This window comes from Dipodomys ordii, unplaced genomic scaffold (assembly GCF_000151885.1).
Source record: "Dipodomys ordii isolate 6190 unplaced genomic scaffold, Dord_2.0 Scaffold54, whole genome shotgun sequence".
In the NCBI taxonomy this organism is placed as follows: domain Eukaryota; kingdom Metazoa; phylum Chordata; class Mammalia; order Rodentia; family Heteromyidae; genus Dipodomys; species Dipodomys ordii.
Genome location: NW_012267270.1, coordinates 1,834,431 through 1,851,279, shown reverse-complemented (window position 1 = coordinate 1,851,279; position 16,849 = coordinate 1,834,431). Strand labels below are relative to the sequence as shown.

The following is a 16,849-nucleotide window of genomic DNA, read 5'->3' as shown; positions in this document are numbered from 1 at the left end:
CGGGGCGCCGCCCTCGGACCGCGGGGCGCCGAGCGCGCGCAGGGCCCAGAGATCCCGGGCTGGGATCTTCCCCGGGCTGGACGCGGGCCTGGTCGGGAGACCCCCCCCCGCACCCCGAGGTCCTCGCTCCCCCGTCCACGCTCCCCCCCACCCCAGATCTGACAGGTCCTCAGTCCCAGGGCGCGGGAAGAGTTAGGCGCAGGTCCCGACGCTTGTAGGGAGGGGACAGGCCCGGTGGGGGCGGGGACCCCACTAGATTCATTTAGAATCTCTGCCCTCGCTGCGTCCCTCTGTCCCCCCCCCGCCCCCTTCAGACCCCTCCCCCGGCCTGGAGCTGAAAAGCTGGAGAGTCCGTGGGATGGGGAGGGCCCCAGGACCAGGGGTGGCGGGGACAGGGTGGAGGACCTGCGGGCTCGGGCCTTGGGCACACCTCGGAGCTCTGGGGGGGGCGGGCAGGTGAGGACCTGGGGTCTCACTGAGCTAGGGGCCCCCCATCAGAAGCAGGTGTGGCCAGGATGGACGGGCGTCTGCCTCAGGAGGCTGGGGTGACATCTGAAGCGAGCTGGGCAGCAGGCGGGTCCCTGGGCACCCCCACAGAGAGAGGCCGGGAAGGAGGGCTCCACCCCCTCCCTGGGGAGCTTGAGGACAGGTGATGGAATGCTCGCGTGACAAAGGACAATTCCCCAGCCCAGCGCAGGGCCAGCACTGTCCCAGCTTTAGCTCACAACTTTGGTAGGTGCTGTTCTAACAGACCAGGAAATTGAGGTCCAGAGGGCAGGTGGCCCGCCCCCAGGCCACCCACTCCTCGGCTGGGGGTGACAGCAGAGGCCGACAAGAAGGGCTGCTCTGGGGGAGGAAGGAGGCCCTGGAGACTCCAGGTGACAGAGGTGGCCAAAGGCTAGAGACCCATCCCGTTCAGTGTGGGAGGCACTTGGGTGGGAAATTAGAAACAAGGGAAAGAAGGCCCTGGGCCCTGGCTTTTTTAGCAGCTTCCCCCCGCCCCCCAAGCCAGGTGAGGGAGCTTGACAGACCAGAAACCTCCAGCAGAGCCCAGGTGTGGCCAGTGATGCGCTTCACACCAGGCTGAGCCGGGTGGGCTGCAAACCGAGCCTGTCTGCAGGAAGGCGAGGTCTGCGAGCGAGCGCTCTGGGCCCTGGACTTAGCATAGGGCGGGCGGGATGGATGGCAGGGACGCTCCCAGGGCATCCCCAGCGGAACTCAGTCTGCTCAGTCATTGCCCTGAGTCACCAGCCCGGGCAGCCCTGTACACGTGAAAGCCAGAGGGCCCGGGCTGCACTCCAGAAAGTTCCCAGCCCATCACCAGACATGCACCCCGAATGTACACACCTCAGCCACAGAGGAAGCCCCGCCCCGCCAGCCGGAGTTCAAGGGGGAATCATTTATGAGCCTCTGTACAGACATGACATGATGATGATGATAATAATACAAATAAAAATAACGGGGCAGGACCGGGCAGCGCAGGGCTGGGACCCCAGCTTCTGTGGAGGTGGAGACAGGAGGATCGCAGCCCAAGGCTAGGTGAATGGAGGCAGGTGTGCTTCCCGGCACCACGTTATGCACAGACGGGGCTTCAGGGAGCTCCTGCTTGTGACATTTCCCCAGGTGCCCTTGGGGCACCCCTCCACTGATTCCCCTGTGGACGCTTCCTCCAGGAGCTCCCCACGGGTGCCCCTCACCCAAGGGTCAGCCCCACCATCACGTTTTACCACACAAGCATCCTGTATTCTCTAAATCGGGGGGGGGGGTGATTTTCCTCCTTGTCCTGCAGATGAGGAAGCAGAGGCTGGAGGGGGGAGGGGGGGGGGGGGGGGAGGCAGCTGTTTAAGTTCCTGGCCTGACTGGGCCCCAGCCTTGGGTTGATGGCCAGGAGCAGTCCTCAGCTTCAGACCCACGCTCCTATCACGCTTGCCTGTGTGCCTGTGTCCTTAAGAAGCTAGCAACAGCTTCCTGCCCCGCCTCGCCCCCCCCCCACAGCCGCCCCAAAGTGGTCAGGCGGCTGCTTCCCTTTTTTAGGCTGGTCCTGGGGCTTGAACTCACAGCCTGGGCACTGCCCTTAGCTGCTTCTCTAAAGGTCGGTGCTCTGCTGCTTAAGCCACGGCCCCACTTCTGGCATTTAGTCAATTGGATTTAAGAGTCTCATGGGTTTTTCTGCCCAGCTGGCTTTGAAATGTGGTCACTAGGTGTCCGCCTCCTGAGCAGCTAGGATTACAGGTGGGAGCCATCTACCTTCCTTAAGGCAGAAGCAAGAGGGCAGCGGGCATTGCAGACCTTTCCTGGCCTTGCAGACCTTTCCCGGGCCTTGCAGACCTTTCCCGGGCCTTGCAGACCTTTCCCCGGCCTTGCATTGGGGGATGAAGCGTGAAGTCCGACTCACGTCACTGCCTGTGACCTACCATGTGCCCCTTCCCCGCCCCAGACGGGCCCAGAGGGTCTCCCGCCACCCCGCCTTGCAGTGGACCCTCCCTCCCCACTCTGCTCTCCCCACGGCCGCCTGCAGCCCCATGAGTGTAGGGAAGGGATCCCACACTTTCTGCTCGGAGGGCAGTATACCCCAGTGCTTAGCCAAGACCTAAACAGACAAAACCGCCTCCCCTGCCTCAGAGGACAGGACTGGGGAGGGACCCTTGCTTGGGGCTGGGCTGCGTGCTGCCCCCTGCTGGTCCTACTCCTTTTTAAGGTCAAAATCTGGGTTTTGCGCTGAGCCGTCTTTCCCTGGGGTCCACGCTAACCAGGAGATCGTTTTTCCCTGTCGGCCTCCCCTCCACCCCATTCTTTCTGTGTCAAACGCAGTGAACCTTGCAGCGGCCCTCTGAGGGCTGTAGTATTCTGTACTGATTAGGGATCGGGAGTTAGGGATCTGGTGGCACAGAGTGGTCGCGCTGAACCCAGCGTGGCGCAGCCAGGGTCAGGCCCAGTGGGTCTCTGAATGCAGGCAAGGGTGGTGTCCACCTTGCGCAGGGCTCTGGCTGCCTCTCCCTCCCTCACACCTTCCCAAAGGCTGGCGGCCCCTGAGCTCCAAAACCTTTCCTGTAGAGCCCCGCGGCCCCCTTGAGGGATTTCCCAGCTCTCTGTCAGGAAGGGGTCGCTCTGAATAATTCCCTTTTTCTAAGTGCTGCTTGTCCATCTTGTTAAACAGCAGTCATTGTCCTGTCCAGCGGAGGCCTGCGGAGGAGAACATGGCGGGGCAGTGGGTGCTCACCTCCGGGTCTCTGGGTTTGGATGAGTTAAGCACTTGCAGGCAGTGGACAATTCAGAGCTGTCTGCGCGCAGGACCCCGGCGGGCACAGTTGTTGGAGGCAGCCCTGAAAACCAGCTTTATTTTCTGTGGTTTATTTTTGTGCCAGTACTAGAGCCTTAACTTAGCTTTTTTTTGCTCTAACCTGTGGCTCCTGTTTTGTTTTGGGTTTTTTTGGTGGTTAATCGGAGATAAGAATCTCACACCCTTTCCTGGGGCGCTGGCTTTGAACCTCAGTCCTCAGATCTCAGCCTCCTGAGTAGCCAGGAGGACAGGCGTGGGCCACGGTGCAGGTTTAGTCACCAGGCAGAGACAGGCACGATGGCACATTGGCAGTGTGCACAGATCTGGGTGGGGGTGAGGAAGAAGAGGAAGAGACCCAGGAGAAGGTGGGAACACCCCTTCCGGGCCTCGTGGGGATGGCAGCTCCCCATTGTCAGGACTGAGCAGGGCTGCAGAGCATCTGGGGCGCCCAGCATGCCGGTGGCCTACAGGTGTACCCTTGGCGCCCCCCAAGGCTGCATGCCCAGGCTGGCCGCCCCCTCCGCCCTCCAGGCCTGTCGGGCGCGGCCCACTCCCACGCCAGGTCTGCCTGGGGCCTGGCTCTCCTGCCCCACGGTGCGGGGTGAGCCGCCAGCTCACCGTGACTCTGCACTTCTCCGACCTTCTGGGGTGCCCAGCGAGAGCAGTGTCCGCCCTTGGGCCTGGGGTGGGAGACGGGGCAGCAGAATGCCCGGGCGCTGGGCCCTGCCACGTTTTTTGGATCTGCCCCTGCCCAGCCCGGCTAATCCTCCTGGCAGGAGGTCCCGCCTCCCAGGGACCCGAGTGCCCCCACGCCTTGGAGCTGCACCAGAACCAAGTGCCGGTTGGCAGTGGGCCTACTGCCCCAAGCCTGTGTCCCGCCGCCGCCGCCCCAGGCCCTCCCTCCAGCGGGCCCTCACCTGCCCCCCTGTGGCCCAGGAGCCTCCGGCACCTAATGCAGAGCGGGGCTGGCATCAGCCAGGAGCTGGGGGACAGGGGCCACTCACTGGGCAGCTTCCCATAGCGAGAAAGCGCGCCAGTCCAGCCGGGCACAGCGCCACACAGCTGTAATCCCCGCTAATCCGAAGGCTGAGGCTGGGGGAGCTGGTGATTCTGTCTGGAAGACAAAATGCACAAAGAAAGGGCTGCAGGTGGGGCTCGAGAGGTTGAGTAGAGCTGGGAGCCATGGCTCACCCCTGTCACCCACGCTCAGGAGGCTGAGATCGGAGGATCACTGTTTGAAGCCAGTCCAGGTGAGAAAGGCTGTGAGATTCTTGTCGCCAATGAACTACAAAAGACAAACACACACACGCGCACACACACACACACACACACACACACACACACACACACACAGAGTCCCAGTTTGCTGTTCTGAGTACTGTGAGTGTGGGGAGCAAACCTGAGGCCTGGCTGAGGGCCCCCATGAAAAGGTCTTCTTGCTTGTTACTCTCTGCGGGCACAAAGGTGGGACCTGAGTGCCGGGGTCTCCCATGAACGCTCCGTTGAGTACTGTGCTCAGGAGCCGGCTCTGCCCTGTGCTGCCGGGGCCCCACCAGGGCTGGCTGTGCACATGGCCGTGGTCCTGGCCTGTCAGGACCCGAAGATTCACAGGGAGATCACGGAGCAGCCCGGACCACATCTGCGCTGTGTCCAGGCCCTTGAAGGCATGTTGATAGAACACTTCCTGCCCCCGCCAGCCTCGCTCACCACGCAGGCCCTGCCCAGCTGCAGGCAGAGCGGCTCCAGGACGGAACATCCCGGGGCTGTGGACACGGGGGGCTGGGCGAGTGACCACACCGTGAGCAGGAAAGTAGGAGTTCAGGCCGGCCACCGGGCACTGTCCCGAGTCCCTTCTCTCCTGTCTCCCCTGTCCCGCCCACAGGAGCAGAGCAGTGCCCCCTCCCTGCTGTATATAGAGGGAGGCCTCCGCCCCCCCCCATCAGCCCATCGCCCGCCCGCTTCCTCCACCCCAGCCCTGCGAGGGGAGCCTGCCTGCTGCTTTCCTAGCCTCTGCCATTACTAAGCAAGAGCTCTGCCACTCAGCCCCACCCCCAGCCTTTCGTTTTTCTTTTGTTCTTGAGACAGGGTCTACCTAACTCTGCCAGGCTGGCCTCGAATTTACAGGCCTCTTGCCTTCACCTCACAAGCGGCTGCAGATGTGGGGCAGGGGGCCAAGGCCAGGTCTGGGCCATCCTTGGACGAGGGGCTGGCGGAGTCTGAGTTCTGTAAGGGACTCGTGGACCCTTCTAGAGCGGTGGGGGATGTGGATGGTCAGGTGGGAGCGAGGGGCAGGCATGACCTGGAAGGAGTGGAGAGGAGCAGAGCCCAGCAGGCTGGTCCTGACCCAGGCAGGGCTGTGTGCACTGGGAAAGTGCCCAAGGCAGGCTTGATTCTACACACAAGCTTCAGGGACTGTCCGGGGCACAGTCAGGGAAGGCTTCCCGGAGGAGGAGAAGGCTGACCACTGAGCAGAGAGGGATGGGCGGCTCTCAGCTGGCCACAAGGATTTGGGGTCCTGCCGCAGCCTTCACTCTCAGGGCTGAGTGGGGGTGGGTAGTATCTGTGCAGTTGCAGGACCCTGGGAGGAACAGCAGATTGGTCAGGTGGGGCCGAAGCCAGATCCGGGCCCAGCTGGCCATCGGGCTGCTTCTAGGCTATGTCCAGCACAGCTCCATCCATCTTCCCTTATTGCCGACTGGCCTGGGCCAAAAACCAGCAGAGTTCTTCAGGAGTTCTAGGAATCCAAGTTTGGCCTCAGCTACAACCGTAGTACATTGTGCTTCTATGAGTAAAGACTCCCTTCCTTCCTTCCTTCCTTCCTTTCTTCCTTCCTTCCTTCCTTCCTTACTCCTTTCCTTCCTTCCTTCCTTCCTTCCTTCCTTCCTTCCTTCTTTGATGGGGCTGAGTTTTGAACTCAGGGCTTTGTACTTGCTAGGCAAGTACTCTACCACTTGAATCACGTCCCCAACACTTATTGCTCTAGGCCAGTCCGGACAGTGGTCTTCCTCTTTCTGTGTCCCACTGTAGCTGGGATGACGGGAATGAACCACCACTCCCAGCTCTTTCTTTTGAGTTGGGGTCTGGGAACTTATTTGCCTGGGCTGTTCTTGAACTGAGATTCTCCCAGTCTCAGCATGCCCTTGCCACTGAGGAGACAGGAGTATGCCTCTGCCCAGCTATTGGTTGAGAGGGGTTCTTGAGAACGTTTTGCTTTGACTGGCCTCCAAGCATGATCCTCCATATCTCTGCCTCCTCAAGTAATTCAACCATGCTACCACAGTTCTACCTCTTGTAGTTCCTGGATTCCTTCAGATGAGTAAGGAAACAGGCAGGGCAGACAAGGTCAGTCCCCTGTCCCAGAGAGTTGATGCTAGAGGGCCCCTGCTCCCTTCAGGCAGATGAGGGGTGTCAGTGCCTGGGGAGCAGCCCCCAGCTAGGTGAGAGAGGAGGGGCAGCTGGAGAAGCATGCGGCTTTCCTGCCCGTAGTCCCAGCCCTGGGTGGGCTCCTCGGGGTCACTCCGAGGGTCTCCAGCGTGGGGAGCCAGCAGCCTTGAGGCCTCCTGCCCCCTGGTCTGGTCAGAGCCAGCAGATCTTCACCCCTGCGTGGACAGCTGGCCCACAGCTTGGTGACGGGCCTCTGGCTGGATCCAGGCGTCGAAGGCTGGGTGAGGTCTGCCGGTGGGAAGGAGCCTTCCTTCCGGGGGTGGGGGGGGGTCCCTGAAACCCAGCCTGGGCCGTTCCTGAGGCAGGCCAGGCCGCTGAGCAGGGTGCCGCTTGGCATCGTCAGGCGTGTTCTAGAATGTGGGCTCCAAAAGGCCCAGCCCCTGTGGTGTCTTCCCCCAGGACAGCACTCAGCCTGGGGCACGTCTGGTCAGCACAGTCGCCCCTCTTGGAACCCGAAGGGCAGGGGTAGGGTTTGCTGACATCCATAAGCATCCACATGTTTCCACTGTCAGCCCCGGCGGGGGGCGGGTAGAGCACCCCGTGAGGCAGAAGGGCTGTGGCACCCTAGTTCCACTGTGCTTGGGGTATAGTGATGAGGTTTGTACATAGTCAGCTCAGATACAAGCCACCGCCACCGCCGCCGCCGCCGCCGCCTCCGCCTCCTCCTCCTCCTCCTCCTCCTCCTCCTCCTCCTTTCTTCTTGTGTGTGTGTTGGTGTGTGTGTGTGTGTGTGTGTGTGTGTGTGTGTGTTGGTACTGGGGCTTGAACTCAGGGTGCTGTCCCTTAGCCGTTTTGCTCAAAGTTGGGACTCTATCACTTGAGCCACAGTGCTGCTTCTGGCTTTGGTGGTGGTGGTGATGGCAGTGGTGGTGATGGTTAATTGGAAGCAAGGCTGGTAAAGAGACTTCAGATCTCAGCCTCCCGAGAGTGAGGATTATAGTTATGAGCCAGCGGTGCCTGGCAGCAAGGTTTCTTAGTGAATATTTTCTACCATAGATCAGTTAGAACTATAGACACAGAACCCATGGGCGCAGAGCCTGTGAGTCTGTGCTCCTTTGTGATTGTTGAGTGAGTAGATGAGTGGATGGATGGATTGTGGATGATGGGTGGATAGATGGGTAGATGATTCATGATGGATAGATGGTGGGTGGGTGGGTGGATGATTGGATGGTGGATGGATGGATGGGTGGGTGGATGAGTAGGTGGATGGATGGATGGATGGTTGGATGGTTGATGGATGATACATGATGAATGGATGTTGGGGGTATGGATGAATGGATGGATGGGTGGATGGTCAGATGGTGGATGGATGGATGGATGATACATGATGGATGGGTGGATGGATGGATGATACATGATGGATGGGTGGATGGATGGATGGATGGATGGATGGATGGATGGTCAGATGGTGGATGGATGGATGGGTGGATGGTGGATGGATGGATGGATGGATGATACATGATGGGTGGATGGATGGATGGATGGATGGATGGATAGATGGTGGATGGATGGATGGATGGATGGTCAGATGGTGGATGGATGGTTGGATGGATGGTCAGATGGTGGATGGATGGTTGGATGGATGATACATGATGGATAGATGGTGGGTGGGTGGGTGGATGGATGGATTGATGGTAGGTAGATAGTGGGATGGATGGATGGATGATTGGATGGTGGATGGATGGATGGATGGATGGATGGGTGGGTGGATGGGTGGGTGGATGGATGGATGGTTGGATGGTTGATGGATGATACATGATGGGTGGATGGTGGGTAGGATGGTGGGGGGGATGGATGAATGGGTGGATGGGTGGATGGTCAGATGGTGGATGGATGGATGGGTGGATGATGGATGGTTGGATGGATGATACATGATAGACGGATGGTGGGTGGGTGGATGGATGGTTGGATGGTGGGGGATGGATGGATGGATGGATGGATAGATGGTCAGATGGTGGATGGATGGTTGGATGGATGATACATGATGGATGGATGGTGGGTGGGCTGATGGTGGGGGATGGGTGGATGAGTGGGCGGCTGCATCTGCACATGCTCCCTTCACGGCCCACACAAACACCTTCACAGAGACTGTTTCCCTCTCCCGTCACCTTAGCTACTGAACTCCTTGTCCGTGAACCCTGACGCCAAGTGCAAGTACGGCCTGTACTTCAGAGACGGCAAGCGCAAGGTGGACTACATCCTGGTGTACCATCACAAGCGGCCGTCGGGCAGCAGGCCTCTGGCCAGGCGGGTCCAGCACCATGACGCCACCCCGGGGACCCGCAGCGCCAGGCGGGACCAGCCCCTGCCCGGCAAGGGGAGCCCAGTGGATGGGGGCTCCCCTGAGCTCCCCACGGACCACCACGAAGACGACAAGCACTTCCGCAGGGAGGAGTACGAGGGCAACCTGCTGGAGGCGGGCCTGGAGCTGGAGAGGGACGAGGATGTGAGTGCGGGCCAGCGCCAGCGCTTCCCTGGGGGGCGGGGGGGGGAGGGCTCCTCCAGCGTCCTCCCATCTCAGAGAAGGGCCAGGCGGCAGCTACTCTTGTTTTCCAGGTGGGGTCCAGATCGCTGGCAAACTGCTCGGGGGCAGTCCCCAGCCAGTCTTTCTCTGGTCACCCCCCCCCCCCCACCCCCCCCCCCCCGGGGCGGCCAGGGCCAGCCAGCTCTGGGGCTCTGACCTCCAGGTCACGGCTTCCTGCCTCTGCTCAGGGCCTGGCCTGGGAAGATGGCCCTGGTTGGAGGGACTGAGCACGCAGATGTCTGGAAGGGGCGGGGCTCCTAGATGACTGAGTCCCTTCTTGTAAGTGGAGGAAGATCCCTAGGCCCCAGGGCCCTGCTCTGAAACAGGAGTAACCTCTTTGGGAGGTTTCCTGTTAAGAGAAGTGTCGGCCGAGAACACGCATCCACTTGCCCCTCGGGCAGGAGGGTGGCTTCACTGGGAGCCACCTTCAAATACTGGTTACTGTGCATTTCCAGGCTGGTGTCCTAGCCTCTCTGTGTGCTGTGTGCCCTTCCTTCCCAGGGAGTGGAAGGGGGAGGGAGCCCTGGCCGGCAGAGCTGCTGCTGTCCAGATTAGTTGAGAATCCGCAGAGCTCGCACATAGGATGGGAGAAAAAGTCACCAAGGGATGGAGTCGGAACCGTTGGGGGAATGGTCGCCCACAGGGAGCCGCCAGGTCTTTGAAGTCATTGAAGCTGCTGCTGGCTCAGTGACAAGAATGCTTTTGGGGTGCTCACACCCCACAGCCAGTTAAGTATGGACTATTGTAAACAAGTGGATACAAACCATCGGCACTGGCAGTGTCACGGAATGGCGTGAAGCGCAGAGTGTCTCTCGGGCCGGCTCTGCGTGAGGCTGGTCATCCGCGAGGTCTCCAACTTCACTTCCCACTGGCGTTCCAACGGGACCTGGCGGGCTTTAAAAAGCTTGGATGGCTAGGAGGCAGGCCAGGGGCCTTACATGGCTGGGATTGGGGGTTAGAGGTCAACACAGGCAAACAATTAGAGAGACCCAATCTCAACAAACTAGCTGGGCACGGCGGTTTACGTCTGTGGCCCCAGAAAGATTTGCAGATTGCTCAGACTTTTTTTTTTAATGCCAATACTGGGGCGTAAACTTAGGCCCAAGCTAAGGGCTCTGTCCCTTCCCACTTGAGCTACACCTCCACTTCTGGTTTTTTGGTGGTTTATTGGAGGTTAGAGTCTCCTGGAGCCCAGGTACCAGTTGTTCACACCTGTAATCCTAGCTACTCAGGAGGCTGAGAGCTAAAGATTACAATCCCAAGCCAGCCAGGCTGAAAAGTCTTATCTCCAGTTAACCACCAAAAAAAAACCGCAAGTGGAGATGTGGTTCAAAGTGGTAGAGTGCTAGCCTTGAATAAACAATGCTTACTGGCAGTGCCCAGCCCAGGCCATGAGTTTAAGCCCCACGACCAACCAACCAACCAATAAGCAAACAAAGTAGCCTCTGGGACTTTCCTGCCTGGGATGGCTTTGAACTGTGAATCAGCCTCCTGAGTAGGTAGGCACAAGACACTAGTGCTCGGCCAGATTTCCCAGACTTGAGTCTGGCAGCTGCCCGGAGACAAGCATATATTGTTCTTCTCAGTTTTCTGTCTTACTTTGAGCAAAGCAGTTCCTGCCCTGCAGCTTCTTGAACAATGTGGCTACTATGCGGAGTTGATTTGAGCCGGCCGCTCCTCACTGGAGGAAGGAGGCTGGAGGCCTGAGGCGCCGGCAGTGTGGCTGGGAACCCTACCCTCCTGCGGGCTCGCTCCAGTCCTGATAGTCTTTCCTGAGGCACATTTAAACGTTCAGGTTGGCAGCTACTGGGATAGGTGACAATCAAACTGTCCCGGGCCAGACCCCAGGACTCGACCTGTCCGCTCTGCACTGGAGGCCTCAGTTTCCCCATCTGGGAAATGGAGATAACAGTGGCATTCACATCACTGGGTTTTCTCCAGTAACCCCAGTGAGGCGCCCTCTGCAGAGCCCGGCACCAGTGAGGCTGTATTCCGTACAAGGCTTGTCCTCATTGGCTGTTATTCTGTACGAGGCTTGTCCTCATTGGCTGGCATTCCATAGTGAGGCTTGTCCTCATTGGTTGGCTCGTCCTCATTGGCTGGCATTCTGTAGCAAGGCTTATCCTCATTGGCTGAATTCTACAGTATAGCAGAACATCTTTTCCAAACCCCTTTATGCCTTTGAAATAAGAAGCAAAAAAATGACATTAGTTACGTTTGCAAAAAAAAAAAAAATCTAAGCTGGGTGCTGGTGGCTCATGCCTGTAATCCTAACTACTCTGGAGGCTGAGATCTGAGAATCGAGGTTCAAAGCCAGCCTGGGCAGGAAAGTCCATGAGACTCTTAGCTCCAATATACCAGAAAACCGGAAGTGGTGCTATGGCTCAAATGGTAGAATGCTAGCTCGAGCTGAAGAGCTGAGGGACAGTGCCCAAGCCCAGAGTTCAAGCCCCAGGAACAACCAAAAATAATAATAATAACTCTATGCCAGTGGTTCACACCTATATTCCTAGCTACTCTATGAGGCTGAAATCTGAGCATCAAGGTTCAAAGCCAGCCTGGGCAGACAAATCCACAAGACTATAATTAACTACCAGAAAGCTGACTATGGAATTATGGCTCATGTGGTAGAGTGCCAGCCTTGAGTGAAAAAGCCAAGCAAGAGAATGAGGCCCTGAGTTCAACCCCTGTGTGCGTGCACGCGCACACACACACACACACACACACCACCCATAGATTTTTCCAATAAATGACCCCAAAATGTCATTCATAATTTGACTCCAGAACTAAATCAGGTTTTTCAGCAATTGATCTAACCCTTTTAAAAATAAAAGCTATGATACGTAGTTAAGACAGTTCAAGTTTTCTAAGTGTCCACACCTGAGTTGTATCACCTCCCTGCTGGGGTCTTGGTTTACAGGGCCCCAGGGAAGCCTGAGCGCTCCCTCCCAAATGCACCTCAGGGTGTGTGGTTGCCAGAGTGGCTGTCAGGAGTGGTAAAACCAGGTTTTTAGACCCCAGGCCCAAAGTCCAGGAGTTCCAAGTTAGGTCTGGCCACTCGCTTCCTCATGGCTAAACAAAAAGATGTGGTGAAAGGCGGAGATTTATTACTTGGCAGTCATTGGAAGATAGCACCGAAATCGTCTCCCCAGGGAGCAGGCTCTGGCTTCTGGGTAGTCAGGGATTAGGGATGGGGTGGGGCGGGGCTGTCAAAGCAGTCCTGGATCACAGGTGTGGCTCTGCTGGTGTGGCTGCTGGTCTGTAGCTTTTGGCTGTGGAAGATGGGAAGTGGCCCCTGCCTGGGGAGCAGCGGCTAACCTTCCACACAAGCTACTTCTGGGCGAGCCCTGTCCATCCTGGGGCTGACTGCAAAGCGTCTGCGGGAGAGGGCGCCTGGGATCCAAGGACACAGATAGAGAGGGGCGCTGGGGCCCCACGTCTCTGCTTTTTAGTTGGTTCATGGGTTCAGCCACAGAAGCTCTCGCATTGCCTCGCCCACCGGCTCCCTGTTGCTTGTCAGATCGGGGGAAGCAGGGCTCGAGACAAGGCTGTGCGCACACTGACATGTGTGCACGCAGAGGTGTGCCCAGGATCAGGGTGTGTGGCAGAGGGGGCCGCTTGATTCGGGGAGAGCGGCTCTGCTGATAAGCCCTGGTCCCGGGGTGGGCTCGGGCTATGGCGGAGCCCCTGCTGCACAGCATCACCGGAGTTGGAGCAAAATCTGGGGCTTTGGTGCACTTTATTTTGGGTGGGGTTTGGTTTTGGACTTTTTGATGCTGATACTGAGGCTTGAACTCAGATCCTAGGTGCTGTCTCTTAGCTCTTTTGCTCAAGGCTAGCGCTCTGCTCCTTGAGCCACACCTCTGCCTGGCTGCTTGCACAGTGTTCACAAATGTTCACAAATGTGCCCTGAGCCAGAGCACCACCCCCCCACCAGTGCAGGGAACCTTGCTTCAAGGCTGGACCGTGAGACCACAGAGTCAGGGTGTGGCTGGGCCACGTCCTTCTGCTTCTGCCAGCGTCTCAGAGCTCAGGCCCCTTGGCTTGCGGCCCCACTGCTCCGCCTCTGCCTCCATCTTCACCCGGCTCCCTCTGCTGCAAACTTCAAGCTTCCTTCTGTGAGGGTTGCCGTGGCCAGGACCCCGGTAACCCCCAACCGTGTTCCTGGCATGTGACCACAGCAGGAGGACCTTGTTTCCAAAGTAGGGACACACTCGCAGGTCCTGGGGGACCAGACTGGAGCCGCTGGCTTGGGGGACACTGTTCTGACCCCCCCCCACCTGAGGCTCTGCTGGAGTCTGTGTGTCCTGGGGCAGAGCCCAGGTGCAGCACTGGTACTGAGAGCCGCGGCTCACGGTGGTGGCCGCTCTTGGGGTGGCGCCAGCCTCCCTTGGAGTCAGGCTATGCTCCGGTGCCTGGGGCTCTGTGCCGATGTAGGCGATAGGGCGTCTGCCCTGAGCCTAGGCTGTCCTTTGAGGCAAAAGGAAACGCCAGAGCCCCCAGAGAAGGACTCCGCAAATCCACAAAACCTGCAGATGAGTGTCCAGACCCAGAATCCAGAGGTTTATCTCAGAGGGAGGCCACAGACACCCCAAGAGAGGCCCTGGCGGGCGGGGAAGGGCTGGGCACTCCTCACAGGGCCACCTGCAGCACGGCCCCCACCCAGTGTGGCGGGGACCCAGGCCCCAGGGCCTGATGGGAGAAGCAGGGAAGCCGGTGTCCTGAGAAAGGGGATGGGCTCCCCCTCTTTACCCCCTGTCTCTCCCTCCCTATTCCCTCTCACTTTGTCTCTGCCTCTCCTCTGCTGTTCCCATCCCTCCCTCCCCCAGCCCCTCTGTGTCTCCCTTTTGTCTCTCTGACCTTTCCTCTCTCTCCCTTTCACCCCTCTCGTTGTCTCTTTCCCTCTTCCTGTCCTCCCTGTCTTTATCCCTCCCTCTCTCCCTTCCACCATCTCCCTCCCTCCCTCCCCCATCCCCTTCTCTGGCCCTTTCCTCTATTTCCCCCTCTTCTGTCTGCTCGCCTCCTGTCTGTCTTTCCCTCTCTTTATCTCCCACTCTCTTCCCCCCTCTCCTCTCCCTCTGGGGTCAGCTTACAGGGCTCCCATTTAAAGAACAGAGAAGTTTATGGCCAACAGAAAACCCATTAGCATTTTTGAAGTGCAGCCTCAAAGCCTGCTGGGCGTTATTTATGTCCCAGGGTCACTGTGCAGAACCCCCTGCTGTGTGGCCAGGCTGGCTGGACCCTGGCTGGCCTCAGCCCTGGACCTCATTCTGGCTGACTGGATTAAGGCCCAGCATGGGGAGCCCAGCGGGGCCTGCGGCCTGGTGCTGCCCACTGCCGCCACGAGGCCAGAGCTAGGGGCACAAAGGCAGGGGGAGGGGGCACAGCCTCTCAGCCGAGGGGCTGAGTTCATATCTCACGCTGCCCTTCCCTGGGTCAAGGAGCAAGTCTCTCCGGGCCTCAGTTTCCCTATCTGTAAGTTGGAGGGGCAGTGTGCTTCCTGTGAGTGGTGATGGAGGGGTAGGGGAGTCAATGCTGGGTCTGGTGTGTGGGCAGAGGGGACAGCAGTGGGCGTGGCCCCGTGGGCTGGGCACCAGCGGCAGCCTGGCAGGATTAGAACTCACAGCTAAAGAGTCGAGCTGGGAAGGTCCATTTATGAGGCCGTGGGGGTGAGCAGGGGTTGAGGCCGGGCCTCCGGCACTGGGTGGTGGGTCCCTGATCTCAGGGGGGTCTAATGGTGGCCATTTGGGACCAGGAAGAGCAGCACGTGGAGCAAGCCGCTCCTGTGGTCTTGCTAGCCCAGGGGGAGGGCAGGGCAGGGGTCCGGCCTTCACGGGTTCCCTGAGCACTCAAGGGAATGCTGGGCTTCTTTTTTGTTCTCCTGGGGCCCTCGCTTGGCTTGCTGGCTCAGCTACGGCTCCACCACGTGAGCCACGCCTTGTCTGTCGGCCGGCTTCCAATCGCAATCCTCCTCATCTCGGCCTCTTGAGTAGCTAGCCTACAGGTGTGAGCTTCCCGTGCCGACTTTGGGCTGCCTTTTTAAGCTCTCATTTTGAACTTGGGATGGGTGCTGTCTGCTCAAGGCTGTGTTGACGTCCTGAGTGTCCAGCCGGAGGGGCAGAAGTTGGTGGCACTTTGGGGGAACTGACAGAGCCCCCAAAGTAGCGCCCACTCTCGGGACTCCTTCCCAGCCTCCAGCCCCCTCCCACAGGTCCTGTGTCCCCCCGGAAGCTGAGGTCCAGCCAGTTGGCCCTGTGTTCCCCTGGAAGCCTTTGCTAATCCTACGGGGCCTTTTAAAAAAAATCTCCAGACAGTCTGTTTGGTTCTTTCCCAGGCTGGCTGTATCTGATTTTCAGCATTTCCTGTCCTTTGTCCACCTCTCTGCCTGGAGGTTTATTTCTTTACACGAGGAGGGCAGAGCTGGTTGGGTTTGATCTCATGGCCTTGTGGGCTGCAGCGAGGGAGGCCCGGTCCTGTCTCTCCTCTCTCTGGAACTTCTTGCTTCTTTTCTGCCTCGTCCCTGGGCTGCCCCCGTGCCTGGTGGCCTGGTTCTGGTCATCTCTGGGTAGCACTGGGGCTCCCAGGGCCTCAATGAAGGGCCGCCCCGGGCCACAGTCCCCGGCTGAGGCCCTGCACCCCGCACGGCGCTGCTCGGGCTCCCTGTCCTCCTCACTCCTTTCTCCTCTTCTCCATCTCTTCCTCCTCCTCTCCGTCTCTTCCTCTTCCTCCCCGTCTCTTCCTCTTCCCTCTCTGTCTCTTCCTCTTCCCTCTCCGTCTCTTCCTCTTCCCTCCCCGTTTCTTCCTCTTCCTCTCCGTCTCTTCCTCTTCCTCTCCGTCTCTTCCTCTTCCTCTCCGTCTCTTCCTCTTCCTCTCCGTCTCTTCCTCTTCCCTCTCCGTCTCTTCCTCTTCCTCTCCGTCTCTTCCTCTTCCTCCCCGTCTCTTCCTCTTCCCTCTCTGTCTCTTCCTCTTCCCTCTCCGTCTTTTCCTCTTCCTCTCCGTCTCTTCCTCTTCCTCTCCATCTCTTCCTCTTCCCTCTCCGTCTCTCCCTCTTCCCTCTCCGTTTCTTCCTCTTCCTCTCCGTCTCTTCCTCTTCCCTCTCCGTCTCTTCCTCTTCCTCTCGTCTCTTCCCCTTCCCTCCGCCCCGAGCACACGGGGGAACCGGCCGTGGGAGCAGGAGACACTAGCGTGTGGACACGCTCCCTCAGCGTGCCCGTCCAGCTCCCGTCCAGCTCCCCAGGCCTCCCACCGGACCCTGCTCCGTGAGGCCCCAGGACCAAGCTGCTCCCTTGAAGGTCACTAAAGCCATCCCCAGGGTCTAGCTCCATGGGGAGGCTCTCCGGTCCCGCCTGGGATGGACCTGGAGCATCTCATCCCCCCCTTCTTCCTCCCTCCTCCTCTTCTCTCTTTCTCCCCTTCTTTGCCCCCTTCCCCTCCCTCTCCTCCCCCTTCCCCTTCCCCATCCATCTCCTCCCCCTCCCCCTTCCTCTCTTCCCCCCTTCCTCTTTTTTCTTCCTCTTTTCCCTCCATTTCCCCTCCTCTTTCTCCCCCATCTTCTTTCTTCCTCCTCCTCTCCTTCCTCTTCTTCCCCCTCTTCCTCCTCC

General features: G+C 59.0%; 1 protein-coding gene across 1 annotated transcript in view; it reads left to right on the top strand.

Moving 5' to 3' along the window:
• Positions 1-4,850: 4,850 nt before the first annotated feature.
• The window catches only part of Ano1 (anoctamin 1, calcium activated chloride channel), a 67,287-nt gene continuing 55,288 nt past the window's right edge, over positions 4,851-16,849 (top strand). Inside the window, exons 1-2 of the mRNA XM_013020870.1 lie at positions 4,851-5,078; positions 8,838-9,170. Of these exons, the coding sequence (XP_012876324.1) occupies positions 4,851-5,078; positions 8,838-9,170 (561 nt within the window). The remainder of the gene's footprint in view (positions 5,079-8,837; positions 9,171-16,849) is intronic.